The sequence below is a fragment of the Arvicola amphibius genome, chromosome 15, assembly GCF_903992535.2.
Source record: "Arvicola amphibius chromosome 15, mArvAmp1.2, whole genome shotgun sequence".
NCBI classification, from domain to species: domain Eukaryota; kingdom Metazoa; phylum Chordata; class Mammalia; order Rodentia; family Cricetidae; genus Arvicola; species Arvicola amphibius.
The window spans coordinates 52,084,178-52,099,693 of record NC_052061.1 but is presented as its reverse complement, the minus strand read 5'-3'; the positions used below and the strand labels follow the sequence as shown (position 1 = coordinate 52,099,693).

The window sequence follows — 15,516 nt, the reverse complement described above, 5'->3', positions numbered from 1 at the left end:
GGGATCTGTCTCTATCTCCTCAGTGTTGAGATTGCAGGGATCTGTCTCTATCTCCTCAGTGTTGAGATTGCAGGGATCTGTCTCTACTTCCTCAGTGTTGAGTTTGCAAGCGTGTGCCATCATGTCCATCTTTATTTTATCTTATTTTTTTACATATAAATGTGTGTGATGTGTGCACATGTGTTTATGAGAGTTCTCCTGTGTGTATATGTGCACGCATACACACACACATGCAGAGGCCCAAGGTTGACAATGGGTATCTTCCTTTTCTTCTTCTACTTTTTTTTTTAAATGATTTACTTATTTTTATTTTGTGTGCATTTGGTGTTTTGCCTGCATGTATGTCTGTGTGAGGATGTTGGGTCCTGGAGTCACAGATAGTTGTGAGCTGCCATGTGGGTGCTGGGAATTGAACCCAGGTCCTCTGGAAGAGCAGTCAGTGCTCTTAACCACTGAGCCACCTCGCCAGCCCCTTGGGTGTCTTTCTTAATTGGGCTCCACCTTGTACTCTGTATATAGAGGTGTGGTATCTCACTCAGCCTGGAGCTCACCTATTCTGCTAGCCTGGCTAGCCAGCTCACTCTGGCAATTACTCTGTTTCCCACGTGCCAGAATGACAGGCAGGCTGCCAGGCCCACCCAATTTTTATGTGAGTTCTGGGGATCTGAGCTCTAGTCCACAAGGTTGCACGGCAAGAGCTTTCTCCACTAAGCCATCTTCCCAGGCCCCACATTTTAACACGGGCTTGATCTCAGGTCCTCGTGCTTGCATGACTGGTACCTTCCCATTCGAATCACCTCCCCAGCTCCTACACAACCTACTCTTACTACTTTCTACCACTATAATTAAAAAAAAATCTGTTATTATGTGACAAAAATACTAAGAGGTGGAAGGAAAAGCCATCCGTGGTCATCTCAGCACCCAGAGCTGCCACGGCCCATACGTGGTCATCTCAGCATCCAGAGCTGCCACAGATGGAGCAGCACACAGGGGTCCCTCCAGACCTGTGCCTCTGCCACCCACCAACACATCCACATGGCAAACATGGTATTACATCATGTTCATATTCCACATTTAACCAAACATATCACAGCATGGACTTTATCCTACATCCTGCAAGCATGTCAATCATCCAGGGAAGCAATGGGAAGCATGGACACTGAGTCCAGAGCACTGGGTGGCTTGTGGTCAAGTACAAATCACCATCCCTGTACTTAAGAAACTCTGGGAGTTACAAAAAAATTTACAGAACATTTATATGCAAAATGGCAGTTCTGTATCGTGTCACATACGTGCTGGGGAATCTGAATCTTCTCCCGAGATCGGTGAGATGGAAGGCTATAGGAGATCAAGAACAATTGTCATTTGCCCCCAGGACATTGCGCAAGGTCATGAGCTTGGAGACCCGCTGTCACTTGTCACCTGTGATGTCAGTCATGCAGAGGGAGACGCCATCAGACTGGCTGAAGGACACATGGCGCCCCTTCCTCCAGAGTCCTCCCACCCTGTTCAGTGAAGGAAGAGCGGGAAACGGAGCCAACTTAGCTGAGAACGAGCGCAGGGCAGAGTGGGAATGTGCTTAGTATCTGCACTTTGCCCCCCCAGCATTTGAGTGGGAGAAAATGCATCTCGCTGTGTGTCGTGTTCAGGGTTGGGGCGAATGAGAAGCCCAGGTGATGCTTGGACAGGGTGTAGCTCAGGGAGGAGCTACAAGGGGGCAGCATCCCTCCCTCTTTGCACTCCTGTCAAGTCTTCAAGTCTGTGAAGCTTTTAGAAGGCTTTACTTCCCCAGAACAACAAGGCGAGTTTTCTCTATCTCTGTCTCTCTTTCTCGTGTGTGTGTGTGTGTGTGTGTGTGTGTGTGTGTGTGTACGTACAAGGGAGCATGCTCTTCTGAACAATGGGTCTTCCTTGTACCCAAGCTGGCAGTGCTGAGGGCTGCCTCCCACATAGACACACCCTGAGACTGTCTGAAGGATTTATAGAGGGTTTAGCCTTTCTGATCATTCTGGTCAGGCAGAACCCATACTTGGGGGCAACGCCGTGAGTCTGGGCCATGAGGGGTGAGTCAGAGGGATGTCTCAGGCACCAGCCCATTATGGCACCAAGGAACATCCTTCATGTTGGGAGATGTCTATAACTTTCCCCAGAGAAAATGATAAATTGGGTGATTTTTTTGTCTTTCTAGTGGAAGAAACTGAGATTGGAAAGTCATTTGGTGGCTTCTAAAAAATCCAATAAAATGAATCTCCTTGAACTTTCGAGAGAACACAACGACTTCTCTGATAAACTCTGTTTCACTCAGGTCCAGCATCAATGAGGCCAAAGAGGGTGGACTGAGATCACCACAATGATGAGCCCAAATGAATCCTTCTTCCTTTGAGCTGCTAATGGTGCACGTTTTATCTCAGCAACCGGAAAGATAATTAGCATAACTGCCACTCAAGGGGCAGACCCTTGCTGGAGTGTGTCCTTATCCTCACTTCCTCAGGGGTCTCCTGATAACTCCCGAATGGCTCAGTGGCATTGCCTCAGGGGTTTATGACAGGCCTAGACTTACAGAGCCCACAGCCAGCTCTGTTCTGTGAGGAGCTCCAAGTCAGGCCATCCACCCCTCAGAGGAAACTTGGTGCCTGTTCCAGGAGGGAGTGTGTAGCGGTTCTTGCCCCAGACATGTGAGCTCCTTTGGATCAATCTTAATCCACATGCCCTGCTAGTCGCGGCCTGTCCAGCAGGCTCAGGGCGGCGCTATGTCTGAATGCAGGCAGGAACTACAGAACTGCGAGGCTCAGGTGCTGCTTCTGACCTTCACATGCACCCAGACAAATGAGCACGCTCCTCTGATTTCCTGCGGGTTTTCCCTGTTAAAGTCGGGGAGTCTAGAACCTTAGACTCCAGGCTGCTGGGACTCTCAGGACAAATGAGGGTTAACAGTGGGAAGATTATATGCAGAACTGCCCCTCCAGGAAGCAGTCTTTGGACCCTTCAGAAAGGAACACCTGGCCAACTGTGCTCTACCTGACAGTGTGGGCTCCGTGCCAGGTAGACACCCCTAGCCCTCTGCTTTTGGTTGGCTGGAATGCCAGATGGAAAAAGATAAAAGAACAGGGTAAACTTACAGCTGAAGGCACAGGCCACTGAGCATTTTATCTTGAACTGAAAATGCTGTTTTCCTAAACTTCCTGCCAGTTCCCAGTGAGAAGCAGCGGCATCGACAGGACAAGAGCGAACTTGCTGGTGAGGGGTGAAGTGGGGTTGGCCTCCGAGTGTTGAACATGACCTCCCAGGTTCACTCTCCTCCACAGGATGGGCCTGGTGCACCTTGGGAGTGGCATAGCACAGTTTGCCTAGAGCCTGGAGGTTTTCACACACACACACACACACACACACACACACACACACACACACCACAATACACACACACCACCCACATACACAGACACTACACACACCACACACACATATACACATACACACACACACACACACACCACAATACACACACACCACCCACATACACATATACACATACACACACATCACACACACCACACAGATACCACAAACACACAGAGTCTGTCATTCTGGTAGCTACAATATCTCTCCCTGATGTCTGTCTGGCTTCAGCCTCTCTTTGGGATTGTTTATGGTCCTGTTTTGTTTTGTTTTGTTTTTGTTTTTGCACCATCTTGTTATCTAGAGTCTCATCTCTCAGCTTCCTGATGTTAAAGCCACGGAACAAGCTGGAGTCGTGCTGTGGGCCTTACTGATCAAAACTGCCCCCACTGCACTTCGGCAAGCAGACACAGGCACCTGCTTGCTCACGCCCACGCACCCCAGTCCCTGTTTGTCCCAGTCTGTCCCTGTCTGGGTCACCCAGAGTGCTACTCTTTGACTCCGGCTATGTTGGCAAAAGGCTTTAATCAGATACGCCAATCTCTTAATGAGTCAGCCACTTGCTGGATTCATGGAATATTCCTGCTCAGAGAGAGGCTGAGGGAAGATCTGGCCTCGGGGAAAGAGACAGTGGGTGCCCAGAGGCCAAAGTGATGCGTCTGATATATTAATTAGCGAGTGTGGCAGGGTAGGAGAGGAAGATTGGTATCCTAACACCTCACCCTGTGTTCCTCCTTCTAGACCCTTCCCCCAAGGAACACGGTGTCTTAACCAGTGGGAAAGCCTCACTCGCCAAAAAGGCTTTTAAGAATTAAATCCCTCTCTTGGCTCCCGCTGCAGAGCTGTTCTGAACCCGTTCCACCTCTTCAAGCTTTCGTCCGCATCTATCATCCGCGGCAGACGAAAACTCCACTTCCTGCGTCGCAAAGATCAAAGTACCCCAGCCGGTCTTGAGATCGCCCGCCTCCGCATCACGCTGGTACCCCAGCAGGTCTTGAGATCGCCCGCCTCCGCATCACGCTGCCTCTTTGCCCACCATCTCTTCATCTCTTCCCTGCTCCCTTGCAGGACAGGGCTGGCAGCCTCGCTTCCTCTCTACCTGTCTTTTCCTCCTGTGGCCCTCTTCCTCCTCCAGGCCAGCCACCTCGCCCTGGGGGCCATGTGCATCTCTTCGAGATACTACAGCTCCCAACTGCTCATGCTAAGGCCCTTACAATGCCCAGCTGGCAACTGCTCTCCCATCCCAAGCCAGGCTACTCGCCCCTCACCATCTGGCTGGTGGTAGATGTTTCTGCCAAAGGCTCCCTCTTGGCAGTGACATAAGCCCTGACCCTCTCACCCTCTTCCTTTGTGGTCTCCATGGCGCCACGTCATGGCATCCCCTGAAGGACCAGTTTAGACCTCTCTGCCTTCCACCAGCATCTCAGATGCAGGCGGCCATCAGAACTCTGCACTTGCCCATTCGTTGCCGATGACCTGGTTTTCTTTCTGGCTTTGCCACCTGTCTCCCTCCACCTGCCCCTGCAGGCACTGCTGAGGCCTCAGAATAGTTTAAACTCTACCCCTTCCTTGCTATCACAGAGGGGTGTAGGGGTGTCCCTCTCTTTGCTGTGACTGCTAGCAGTGTCTCCAACCCCTGAGGCATTCAGGCATCTTCCAGGCCTCTTTGGCACCAGCTCCATTCCTAGCTCTCTGCTGAGATCTGGCACCTTGGTTTGTCGATGGGTCCTCTGTCCTGTCCTCAGCCTGCTGCGTGCATGGGGGAGGGGCGAGGTACAGTGGTTAGGATGTGGATGCTCATGGTGACAGTCTCAGTGTGCACCACACACTGTCCCTCACGCTCACGCCAGGAGCCGCATGAAGACCTCCGCACAGGGATGCTACGAACACTGCATGAGGCAGCCCATGTCCAGACTCACAGCAAACAGGAAGCAATGTCGCCACCAAATCTAAGCCGAGCAACTCATGCTTGGACCTCTGCAGTCGGTGCCACATCTCCAGTAACTTCTCTCCAGCAGGCATTCTCTTCTGATTGTGCATGTATGCATGTGTAGGGGTGTGCATGCATGTGTGCGCATGGTACGTGTAGAGGCCAGAGGTCAATGTCAGGTGTTTTCTTCAATAACTCTCTGTTGTTGTTGTTATTATTGTTATTTATTATTACTATTATCAGTACTTGAGATAAGTTTTCCACTGAACCCGGAGCTCACAGATTTACTACGACCTGATGGCCAGTGAACCCCAGGGGTCAGTCAGGGAGTTCCCACCTCCCTGGCTCTGGGAATGTAAGCACATGCCTCTATACCCAGCTTTTTATATAGTTTCTGGGAATCAAAGTCAGTTTCTCATGCTTGTGTGATGGCCATTTTACCAAATAAGTCATCTCTTCAGCCCAGCCTGCAGGCATCCTCAAAGTTTTTCCACTGTAGCCTCGATTGCACACATACAGACACACACACACACACACACACACATGCGTGTGTGTGTGTGCACATACACAGACACACAGAGACACAGAAGACACACACATACAAACACACATAGACACACAAGACACACAGACATACATAGACACACATACAGACACACAGACATACACAGACATACACACACAGACACACATACACAGACACACACACAGACATACACACACAGACACACACAGACACACAGACACATACACATACAGACACACACATACAGACATATACACACACAGACACACACACAGACACACACACACACACACACACGTAAAAGGATTGACTAGCTTACTTCACTTGATCGACTTAGTGGCTCTTAGTCTGCCCTGATTCTCTGTTAAGGACTACTTACTCACTGTGGCCGATGAAGCAGGTTCAGGATCCAGGCTGAGCATCTCTGCTATGCTCATCTGTCTTATTTTTCCAAACTCTCTTTCTCCTTCTCCTCATCCCTGACTCCTCTTCTTGCCTGCTTCAATACTCTCTCCCTGTGGAGTCCAGTAACCAGGATACCCAGAGTCTGCCTTCTCCTCTCTGCTTCCTCTCTGAATCTTTAGTAAACTTACGCACGCCACCATGTGCCCTTTCTCCTGATCTATGGAGCTCCCTCTGTCAGCAACACTGTCTTATTTTCTACCACCTGTGGCAGCCATGGACAAAGGCCATGTCTTGTGCACGCCACCCCAATCACAGTCCCAGGCGAGGCAAGTGAATGCGTGTGTACCTACTGTCCTAAGCCTGATGAGAAGACAGCCCCCGAGGACGATTTGGAGGCCACATATGGGCTTTGCACTAAATGGTCTTGTTGGCTTATGTCGTTTCCCAAGAAGAAGGCACAGTGGCAATAGAGAACTGTGGGCCATGTGAGTCTCAGGCAGATATGAGTTTACTCTTTGCTGAAATGTACCATTTGGTCTATGATTCTTCTTCCATGGACAATCAAGAGATATCAATGGATAATATTCATTTGCCTATCTATCTATCTATCTATCTATCTATCTATCTATCTATCTATCTATCTATCTATCTATCATCTAATCTATCTATCTATCTATCTATCTATCTATCTATCTATCTATCTATCTCTCTCTCTATCATCTATCTATCTATCTATCTCTATCTACTATCTATCTATCTATCATCAATCAATCAATCTATCTATCATCTATCAATCTATCATCTATCTATCTATCTATCTATCTATCTATCTATCATCTATCTATCTATCTATCATCTATCAATCAATCAATCTATCTATCTATCTATCTATCTATCATCTATCACATGGTATATGTGTGGTGTCAAATGCTCATGTGTTTGTGTATGTGTGGACGCAGAGGTCGGGGAAGATGCTGGAGATGTGGCTCTGTCACTCTCTACCTTATTCCCTTGAGACAGGGTCTCTCACCGTATTTGAAGTGAGGTAAACAACATGCAAGTTTAAGTGATCCTCTTGCCAACGTTCCACATAATCTCTGGGGTTACAGGCATGCAAACAGACATTCAAGAATTTTTACATGGGTACTGGAGACTTGAATTCATGTCTACAAGCTTACATAGTGAGCACTCTTACTCAGTGAGCATCCACCAGCCCATCAACAGGGACTCTATTCAACTACCACCTGACATGGAAATTCTTGCATACACTAGATAATAGATTTGATTAGCACATACATGTCCTTATCGCAGCTATTTCTGGCCTACGACTGGCTAACTAGATGCTGCTCTTTGGGTTCAGAGACCTTTTGCCAAGAATCCTCTTACACTGACTCAGAAGCATTGGACCTATAGAAATATCAGTGTTGGGCTTTTTAGCATGAGGCTTTCCCTGTATTATGACATGAATCTGAAATAACTCCACAAGTCCAGGTTTTGAAAGCTTAACCCCCAGCTGGTGGCACCATTTTAAAAACCTTCCGGAAACTCTGGGGGTGGGGGTGACGGCTAGGTAGAAAAAGCAGGTGGTGGTGGTCTTTGGGGGTCTATTATCTCTTGCCACATCCTGACCTAGTCTCTGCTTCTGTCTGCTGTGGTGTGAGCTGTCCTCCACAGCATACTCCTGCAGCCTTGATAGTCTGCTCTGGTGCACAGGGCCCCAAGGCCACAGGCTGGGTCAGTTAGCCAGACCTGCTCTGGGGCAGCTGAGGCGGTCTCTCATCCCTGGGGCAGAGGCAGCAAGAGTGTCATCACCAACCAGTAGCCACCAATCCTGGAAGCCTGGCTGGGGATCCAGACCATTGAGTCACACCGCAGTGGGTGCCTCAGGAGAATACACATTCATTTAGCACCCACAAAGTGCTTCAGGCTCATGTAAGTATTGCTTCTCAAAAGAAACCCAGATGTTTGAAAGTCTTTGGCATCTGGATCCAAGCCCACTTGCTTTCCAACTGCATGACCTCACATGAAGGGTCCTGGGAGCCTCAGGCTCCTCCTTATCTGTAAAATGGTTCAGCAGTGCTCAGCCTTTGCGCTAAAGAACAAGCTTCTAAGGCCGCCATCTGTAATACGGGCCTTCTTCTTCATCCATCATTCTTAGTACAGGATAGCTGCGGAGGTCTGTAGTCTCAGCATTGAGGAAAGCCGAGACGGGAAGATCATGAGTTCCAGGCTAGCCTGGGCTACATAGCAGGACCCAAACCCAAACAAAACAAAACAAAAAGCATCCACCAGGCTGGGAGATAGCTCAGTTAGTAAAGTGCTTGTCAGGACCTGAGTTTAATCTTCCAGAACACATGTTAAAAATAAGCAATAAATCTGGACACAGTGGCGTTCATTTGTAATCTCACCACTGGGGAAAATCCCTGGGGCTCACTGGCCCGGCCAGTTAGTTTAGCTAAATCAGTGAGATTCAGGAAATTGAGAGACTCTGATTCAAAAATAAGGTGCACAAAACCCACAACACAATAAAACAACAACAACAAAAACAAAGAAGATGGTATAGTACCTGAGGAGATATGCTTAAGGTTAACCTGCCTTCTACATACATGTGTGTGTTCAAGCCCTAGCACGCATACGCATGCACACACACATACGCACACACAAACCCCATACTAACATCCTGCCCTGTCCCATGATACAGCTCACCCCCAAACCCACAATCAACAAAGTAGAAACACTAAAAGCAAACCGTTAACAGCAAAAATCTCAAAACTAAACCAAAAGTCTCATTGCACAACATAAACTATTATTGTCATTTTTTTTTAAAGGAAACATCACTTCAGGTTTATACAAAAAGAAATTACTCCGGAAAGCGTGAGTCACTCTGCCATGTAAGGGTTGAGCACTAATCCCTGTCCACGCTCCATCACGGTCTCTCTTGTTTCCACGGTGCTGACAGTCAGACTCCTGGAGACTTCACTGCATTGTTCTCTACTATTAATTCTCATTGAATGTGATTTTATCGACCGTGAATTAGCTGATTGTAAATACAGATGATAGTAGTAATTGCTGCTTTACTAGAGACATGCTATTGATCAATACTCATCTTCGTCTCCTGACAGGAAAGCCAGGAAAGGAGTATGGGAACAAGAGACGTTGCTGGAGATGTGTGGCCAGAAGCAATTTTTCAAGCCTCTATTGACCCCTCACCAGAGGGCCAGCTTCACCTCTCTTCCTTCTTCAGGGCCAACACACACCATTTCCTTTGCCCAAAGTATGTCTTCTGCCCTCCGTGTCTAACAGATTTTTCTCACATCCCCTGGCCTCTGTGGTAAAACCTCTACCTCATAGAACTTCCTCCCCAGGAAGGCTACATCTTCAGAAAGGCCTCCACTCGGAAGGTCTGTTCCCCAGAAAGCTTCCCTTCAGAAACATTGATTCAGAAGACTGTTCTCCTCAGGAATTCTTCCTCCTTAGAAAAAAACCTCCTCTCAAGACAGAAGCCTCTTCAAAAAGATCTCCATAGAGGAACATCTCACTGGAAAGGCCTCCTTAGAGGGTATTTTTAAAAATGGCTGCCTCCTCATACCTTCCCCTTGGAGAAGGCCACCTCCTCCTCTGAAGACCTCATCAGAAAGGCCTCCTAACAGGATTTTCTCAAAATGTCCTCCTGTCAGAAAGGCCTCTCCTCTGTGCCTTCTCCTCAGAGAAGGCTTCCTCCTCAGAGAAAGCCGCCTCCTCCTCAGCCTCCTCCTTCTTCCTCCTCAGAAGAACATCTCATCAGGAAAGATTCCTCTCAGCCAGGTTTTCTCTTCAGGACTTTTCAGGGAAGCCTGATCGCAGAAGCCTGCCCCTGAGAGGCTCTCCCTTCCGGAAAGATCTCCTCTGTAGAAGGCTTCCTTCTCAGGAACACCTCTATAAATGCTCAGTTTTCAGATTTTTTTGTGACATTTTGTTCTTACTTCTTTGCCAGGATATTTTTTTTACCTTTTCTCTGATAATTCATCTACTTATATATCTCTTTTAAGACAACGAAGCTAACATGATTCATTTTCTTTTTCATTTTCAGGGTCTTGCTCAGCAGCCACAGGACACAAGGTACAGAAAGATGAAGCATTTGTTGACCAGTGAAGTCACTTTGTCCATCTTTCTGCCTTTGAGTTCAACCAAGCATCACATTTTCTATTTTGGTTTTATAGGCACCACATGCTGGTTGCCTTCTTGCCGTCCCTCAGATGACACACTCTACAAGCTAATAAATATTCCTTTCCGGCTGCATTCCCTCCCTGTAGCCTCTAGGATGGGGACCACCTTATCCTGTGCGTTCAAGGCAGAAGAAAGTGATTCAGAGGTTCCAAAAGATACCCACAGTATGCATATGGTTTAGGAAAAAAAAAAAAAACAGACCTCAAACCAAGCTGGACAAAAATACGAAGGAAGAAAGCCAGGTTGGGAAACAGTAAGCTATGTGAGCCCAGGCATAGGAGGAGGTCTGTCGGGCCCTGACCTGTAGATTTCTCTCATACCCGTAGAGAGGCAAGATGTTCGCACCCGCACACATGTATCTACACAGACACACACGTGTACACTCACACACAAAGCATCTACCGTGTTACTGTGTGTGATGGACAAGTCTAGGCATTGCCTTTTGCCTTCATCACGTTTCCTTCCTCATCAGTCTGCTGAGACAGGCTTTACAGACGGAGAAACTGAGGCTCAGGGTCCATAAAATGTACCAGCCATACTATACAGGGGCAGAGTCGTCCTCCATCGCCCCGGTCTTCACGCTACAACTTTGCAATGAGCCACCATCCTGCGTGTGAAGGCGGACATGATAAAGTGGCTGCCACCACAGGGTGAAGGAAAGACTTGTCTTTACCATTCCCCCAGGCAACCGCCACACTTGGCCTTGGGGACCCCCCCCCCCGGTCTGCTGTGTCATTTCAATGCACGTCTGAGGCCATCACACTCAGCTCAGACAGCCTCATCACTGACAGAGAGCTCAGGGCTGCCCTCCCTGAAGCTGACTGGGGTGCTGCAGGATTGCCTGTTGCCGCGTGGGGAAACCAACCTGCCATTCTAGCAGGTGGAAGTGTTTGACTTCTCGGGAGAGGAGCTCCTGAGTGGGCCCCCCTCTCCATTCACTTGGGAGGAGCCCAGAACTCTACCAGCCCCAGGAAAGGAAGTTCTGCTAATTTCTGGCACAGATAACCAATACCAAGCCTTTCTTGAGATTAGGATGTTGAGGGAGGGGACAGTCATAGAGAGAGAGGGGGGGGAAAGCAAAGAGAAACAGGGACCTGCAGGTCACTGCAAATTGCCAGTCTGAAAACAGGATGACTTTGGGGTCCCACAGCTCAGGGATCCCCCTCCCTTATATCACCATGTAGCAGCTATAGTATAGGTCTTGGACCAGTCTGCCTCCCTTCTGGGCCTCGTGGTCGGCATCTCCAGGTTAACAGGATGGATACGCAGTGAAGCTGGGAACACACACCCACCAACCTCTGCCCGACCTCTCCGGGTCCTCAGGCTTATTCCAAGAAGGAGCAAACAGGTGGATACAGAACCTTGCAGACCCATAGAGGGTCTAACTCGGGTGTGGACATAAACCAGAGTCTCTGAAGCCATGCCTACTGGTATCAGGGAAGACTTGGATGGAGGCTCTTGGACCAGATAAGGGTGCTCCTTCTCCTCCTGACTAGATTGGTTAGTTACCGAGAGTTTCTCCTTTTGCAGCTGCCTCCCTGGGGAGGAGCTGAAAGCTAAGAAGGACCCTCTCTGTTGGAAAGCAAGGTCCTCACAGGCCACCAAAATGACAGCTGTGTCTGAGTAACTCAGAACCCTCCTCCGTGGCCCCCTCTCTCTCACATCCCCCGACTGGGGGCGGTTCCGTGCTGAAGAAAAGACTGGCAGTGCAGGAACACTTTCTGGGGGCCACTCGCAGCCCCTCTCATCCCTATCAGGCCTGAATAAGAACATGTTTACAGGCTGGTGCAGGGATTCCCCTCATCTGCCACTCTGCCCATCTGCAATCAGCCAGAATCAGGTCCGGGTCTCCTCTAGCTTCCAGTAACGGTGGGCCTCATCTCTGGGCTTCAGGCTACAGGCTGGGGTGTTAGAGGGATGCCCCTTACCCAGGCCACCCACTCGTGTGTGTGTGTGTGTGTGTGTGTGTGTGTGTGTGAGAGAGAGAGAGAGAGAGAGAGAGAGAGAGAGAGAGAGAGAGAGAGAGAGAGAGAGAGAGAGAGAGAGAGAGGCGCGCGAGCTCACTGGTTAGCCCTTGCCTCCCTTCTGCCTTGAGGGCGCAAGCTTAGGGACAGTCAGAAAAGGCACCTAGAGGAGCAGAGCCACCAGGTGCACCACGCAGTCTTAGCCCCTGGTGCAAAGAGCATGACAAGCCGGCAAGACAGCTGGAGCCTCCACGTCTCCACCAACGGCGACGCGCTGCACTGCGGACAGCGTCCCGGAGCTGCCACCCCCGCCCCGCTCACAGCCAGGTGTCCCTCCCGATCAGAAACAGATTCGTCAGGCCCGGCTACCCCAACGCCACGCGGCCGCGCGTTACCTTCCACTTTGGTGAGGGTCAGGACCGGACTGTTGCAGGCGCTGAGCGGGGCCACCCGGGCCGAGTGCTTCTTCATGGTGAGCCGGCCGCCAGCAGGAGCGCAGCCGCCGATCGCCTACATCCTGGGGCCGGGCGGCGCGCCTCTCCAGGCCCGCGGCCTCCTGCTGGCCCTCGCCTCCGGGTCCCCCGGGCTGCAGCCCGCTCTTGTCGCCGCGACTCACTGCGGTGGCCGCCCCGCCGCGCACATCCTCCTGGCCGCGCAGCACTCCACACACGCGCGCACAGCCTCCTACTCCCGGCTTGCAGCAAACTCCAACGTCACGTACAAGTGCACTCCCCACGCCCACCGGGCCGGCTCACCTGCTCCGCCCCCGCCCCGGGACGCCCGGCCCTGCAGCCCGGTTGCTCCCTCGCTCCCAGTGTCCTGACTGCGGCCTCAGGCCTCCTCCTCCTTCTCCACGAGCCCTTTCACCAGGCCAGAGAATCCGAGCGAGACCCTTGGCAGTAAAGCCCCTGTGTCGCACCAGTTTAGTGATGCAGGTGGCTGACTCTGCCTGAGCCATGTCGGAGGGGACTTGGGTTGTGGCATAGAGTCTCCCCACACCTTGCGTTCCTTTTTGGAGGACTAGAAGATTATTTACTCTGGCCCCGAGGACAGCTCTATTCAGGGAAGAAAATATTAAGTCCATAGAAGAAAGCCTAGGCTTGAGGGCTAGAGGGAAGGTTTAGCTGCTAAGAGCACTTGCTATTGTGGAGGATTAGGGTTTGTTCCCCATCCCCACCCCAGCACTCATAGGAATTGGCTCACAACCTCCTGTAACTCCAGTTTCAGGGTACTTGGCGCCCTCTTCTGGCCTCCGCTCCCACCTGCATGCACATGGCGCATATAGAGCCAGGCAACACACACACACACACACACACACACACACACACACACGAATGAATGAATGAATGAATGAATGAATAAATAAATAAATAAATGAAATTTGGAAAGAAAAGATTTGAGAGGCCAAACATCTAGAGAACAAATAGAAATTTCTTGGCACTGCTATAGTGGCTTCACTGTGTCCACCCCTAAAGACTAAAACTGTCTGGCTATGGGTGCTTGTTAGGCAGTAAGATACATCCTGGAGTGGCCACTGAGTCCTGAACGGTTACCCTGCCGACCTCCTTGCTGGTGAACTCAGGGAGTGCCTACAACCCCTAAACTCCAAGGACTCTGTTCTATCTTACGGGCTCTCATTCACTCATGCCCAAACCTCAACTCTATCTGTAATCTGATTCAAGGTGGATTTTCTTATTATTGATTACCAGAGTTTCTGAGCCTGTCTCAGAATTGATATTGCATTGTATGACATCATTATAATCTCCGCAACAGTAATGAGTGTTCTGATACAAGAGGAGAGTAGGTGGAGGACCTGCATATGGCCAGGTCTCCAGAGGAAGCAGCTCCTAGAAGTAGCCTCCTGAACAGCTGTGATAAACACAGCGACAGAGTCTACACAGGGGCAGGACTCCTCAAGGTCCCTCTCTCATCCCTGCAGGGAAAGGAGAGTCCAGGTCCCTGCAGAGCCCTCTAGTGGCAGCCTCTGCATTCTACACTTCTGGGGACGACATACAAAGACGACATACAGGTGATGGTACAGAGCCATTTCCTTCTTCAGATACAAGCTCAGGGGTCAAATTAATTGTCCTAGGTTGCACAGTAATGGTATACACCAAGAAGAACGGTGTGGAGCGAGGGCCAAGCCGTGTCCTTACCCGGCTCTCAGCTCAGGGGTGTCCTCACGCCATTGCGGCCTGCGTGACCTATTGGGGGAGTTTCAGTACAGAGCTGCCGTTCTGAGAGCCAGGGGCCTAGTCTGGATGGAATCCAGTCATGTGCATGTATCTGCAGTTCCCCTGTGGTGCTCCATCTGCAGTGCTGAAGTGAAACTTAGGCCCCCTGAACAGCTAGCAAAGCAAGGGAAAATGTCTTAAAGACAGCCATGCACTTGGTTGAGCTGCAGCCTTGCCAAAAGGAAGTGGCCACCCCGAGCTATCATTTTTGTTCCTCTGGTCTAGATTTACTCTTGAAATAAGAGGATCAGACTCGATCACCAGGCTCTTTCCCACCCCATGTTTGTTATTTTACCACAGGTTTTTCCATGGGTGTGCATAATGGAGACAGAGTAGAAGACTCAGCTATTGCCCCCCCCCCCCAAGGACCACATCCTGTTTTTCTTTGTTTAAGGTGAGATCTCTCACTGGCCTGAAACTGAACAAGTAGGATAAGCTGGCCCCCAAGGATGAAAACACAAGCTGCCACCTCCAGCTTTTAAAATATGGGTTCTGGGGACTGAACTCTGGTCCTTAGGCTCTCAAGACAAGTACTTTATAGAATGAGCCATCTGCATATCGTCAACTGTATTTCTTCTTCTTTGAAGATGAGCTCAGCCTTTCTAGTGCTGAGGATGGAAATAGGGCCTTGTACATGCCAGGCAAGCAGTCCACACTGTGCAGTCCTAGCAGGAATTCTGGCTTTTACCTCCTGGCGTGTCCACTAGATTTGGATTGTAAGATGGTAGCAGAGCTGAGAGAAGGTTTCTAGAACTATCGAAATGATAATCTTCCAGGCCCTACTAAAATTTGGGGTGCATGGAATAACCCCTTTAAGTAAGAATTAATGAAGGCTCTGCAGACCTCCGAATGCTA

The 15,516-nt window shown here is 49.8% G+C and overlaps 1 protein-coding gene across 2 annotated transcripts in view; it reads right to left on the bottom strand.

Moving 5' to 3' along the window:
- The window catches only part of Slc35f3 (solute carrier family 35 member F3), a 205,497-nt gene that overhangs the window by 70,000 nt on the left and 119,981 nt on the right, over positions 1-15,516 (bottom strand). Inside the window, exon 1 of one of the 2 annotated variants that reach the window (XM_038313163.1) lies at positions 12,823-12,898. The exons of the other annotated variant lie outside the window; for it this stretch is intronic. Coding sequence (XP_038169091.1) covers positions 12,823-12,898 — 76 coding nt within the window. Of the gene's footprint in view, positions 1-12,822; positions 12,899-15,516 lie in introns of those variants that run through there. 2 annotated transcript variants of the gene reach the window in all.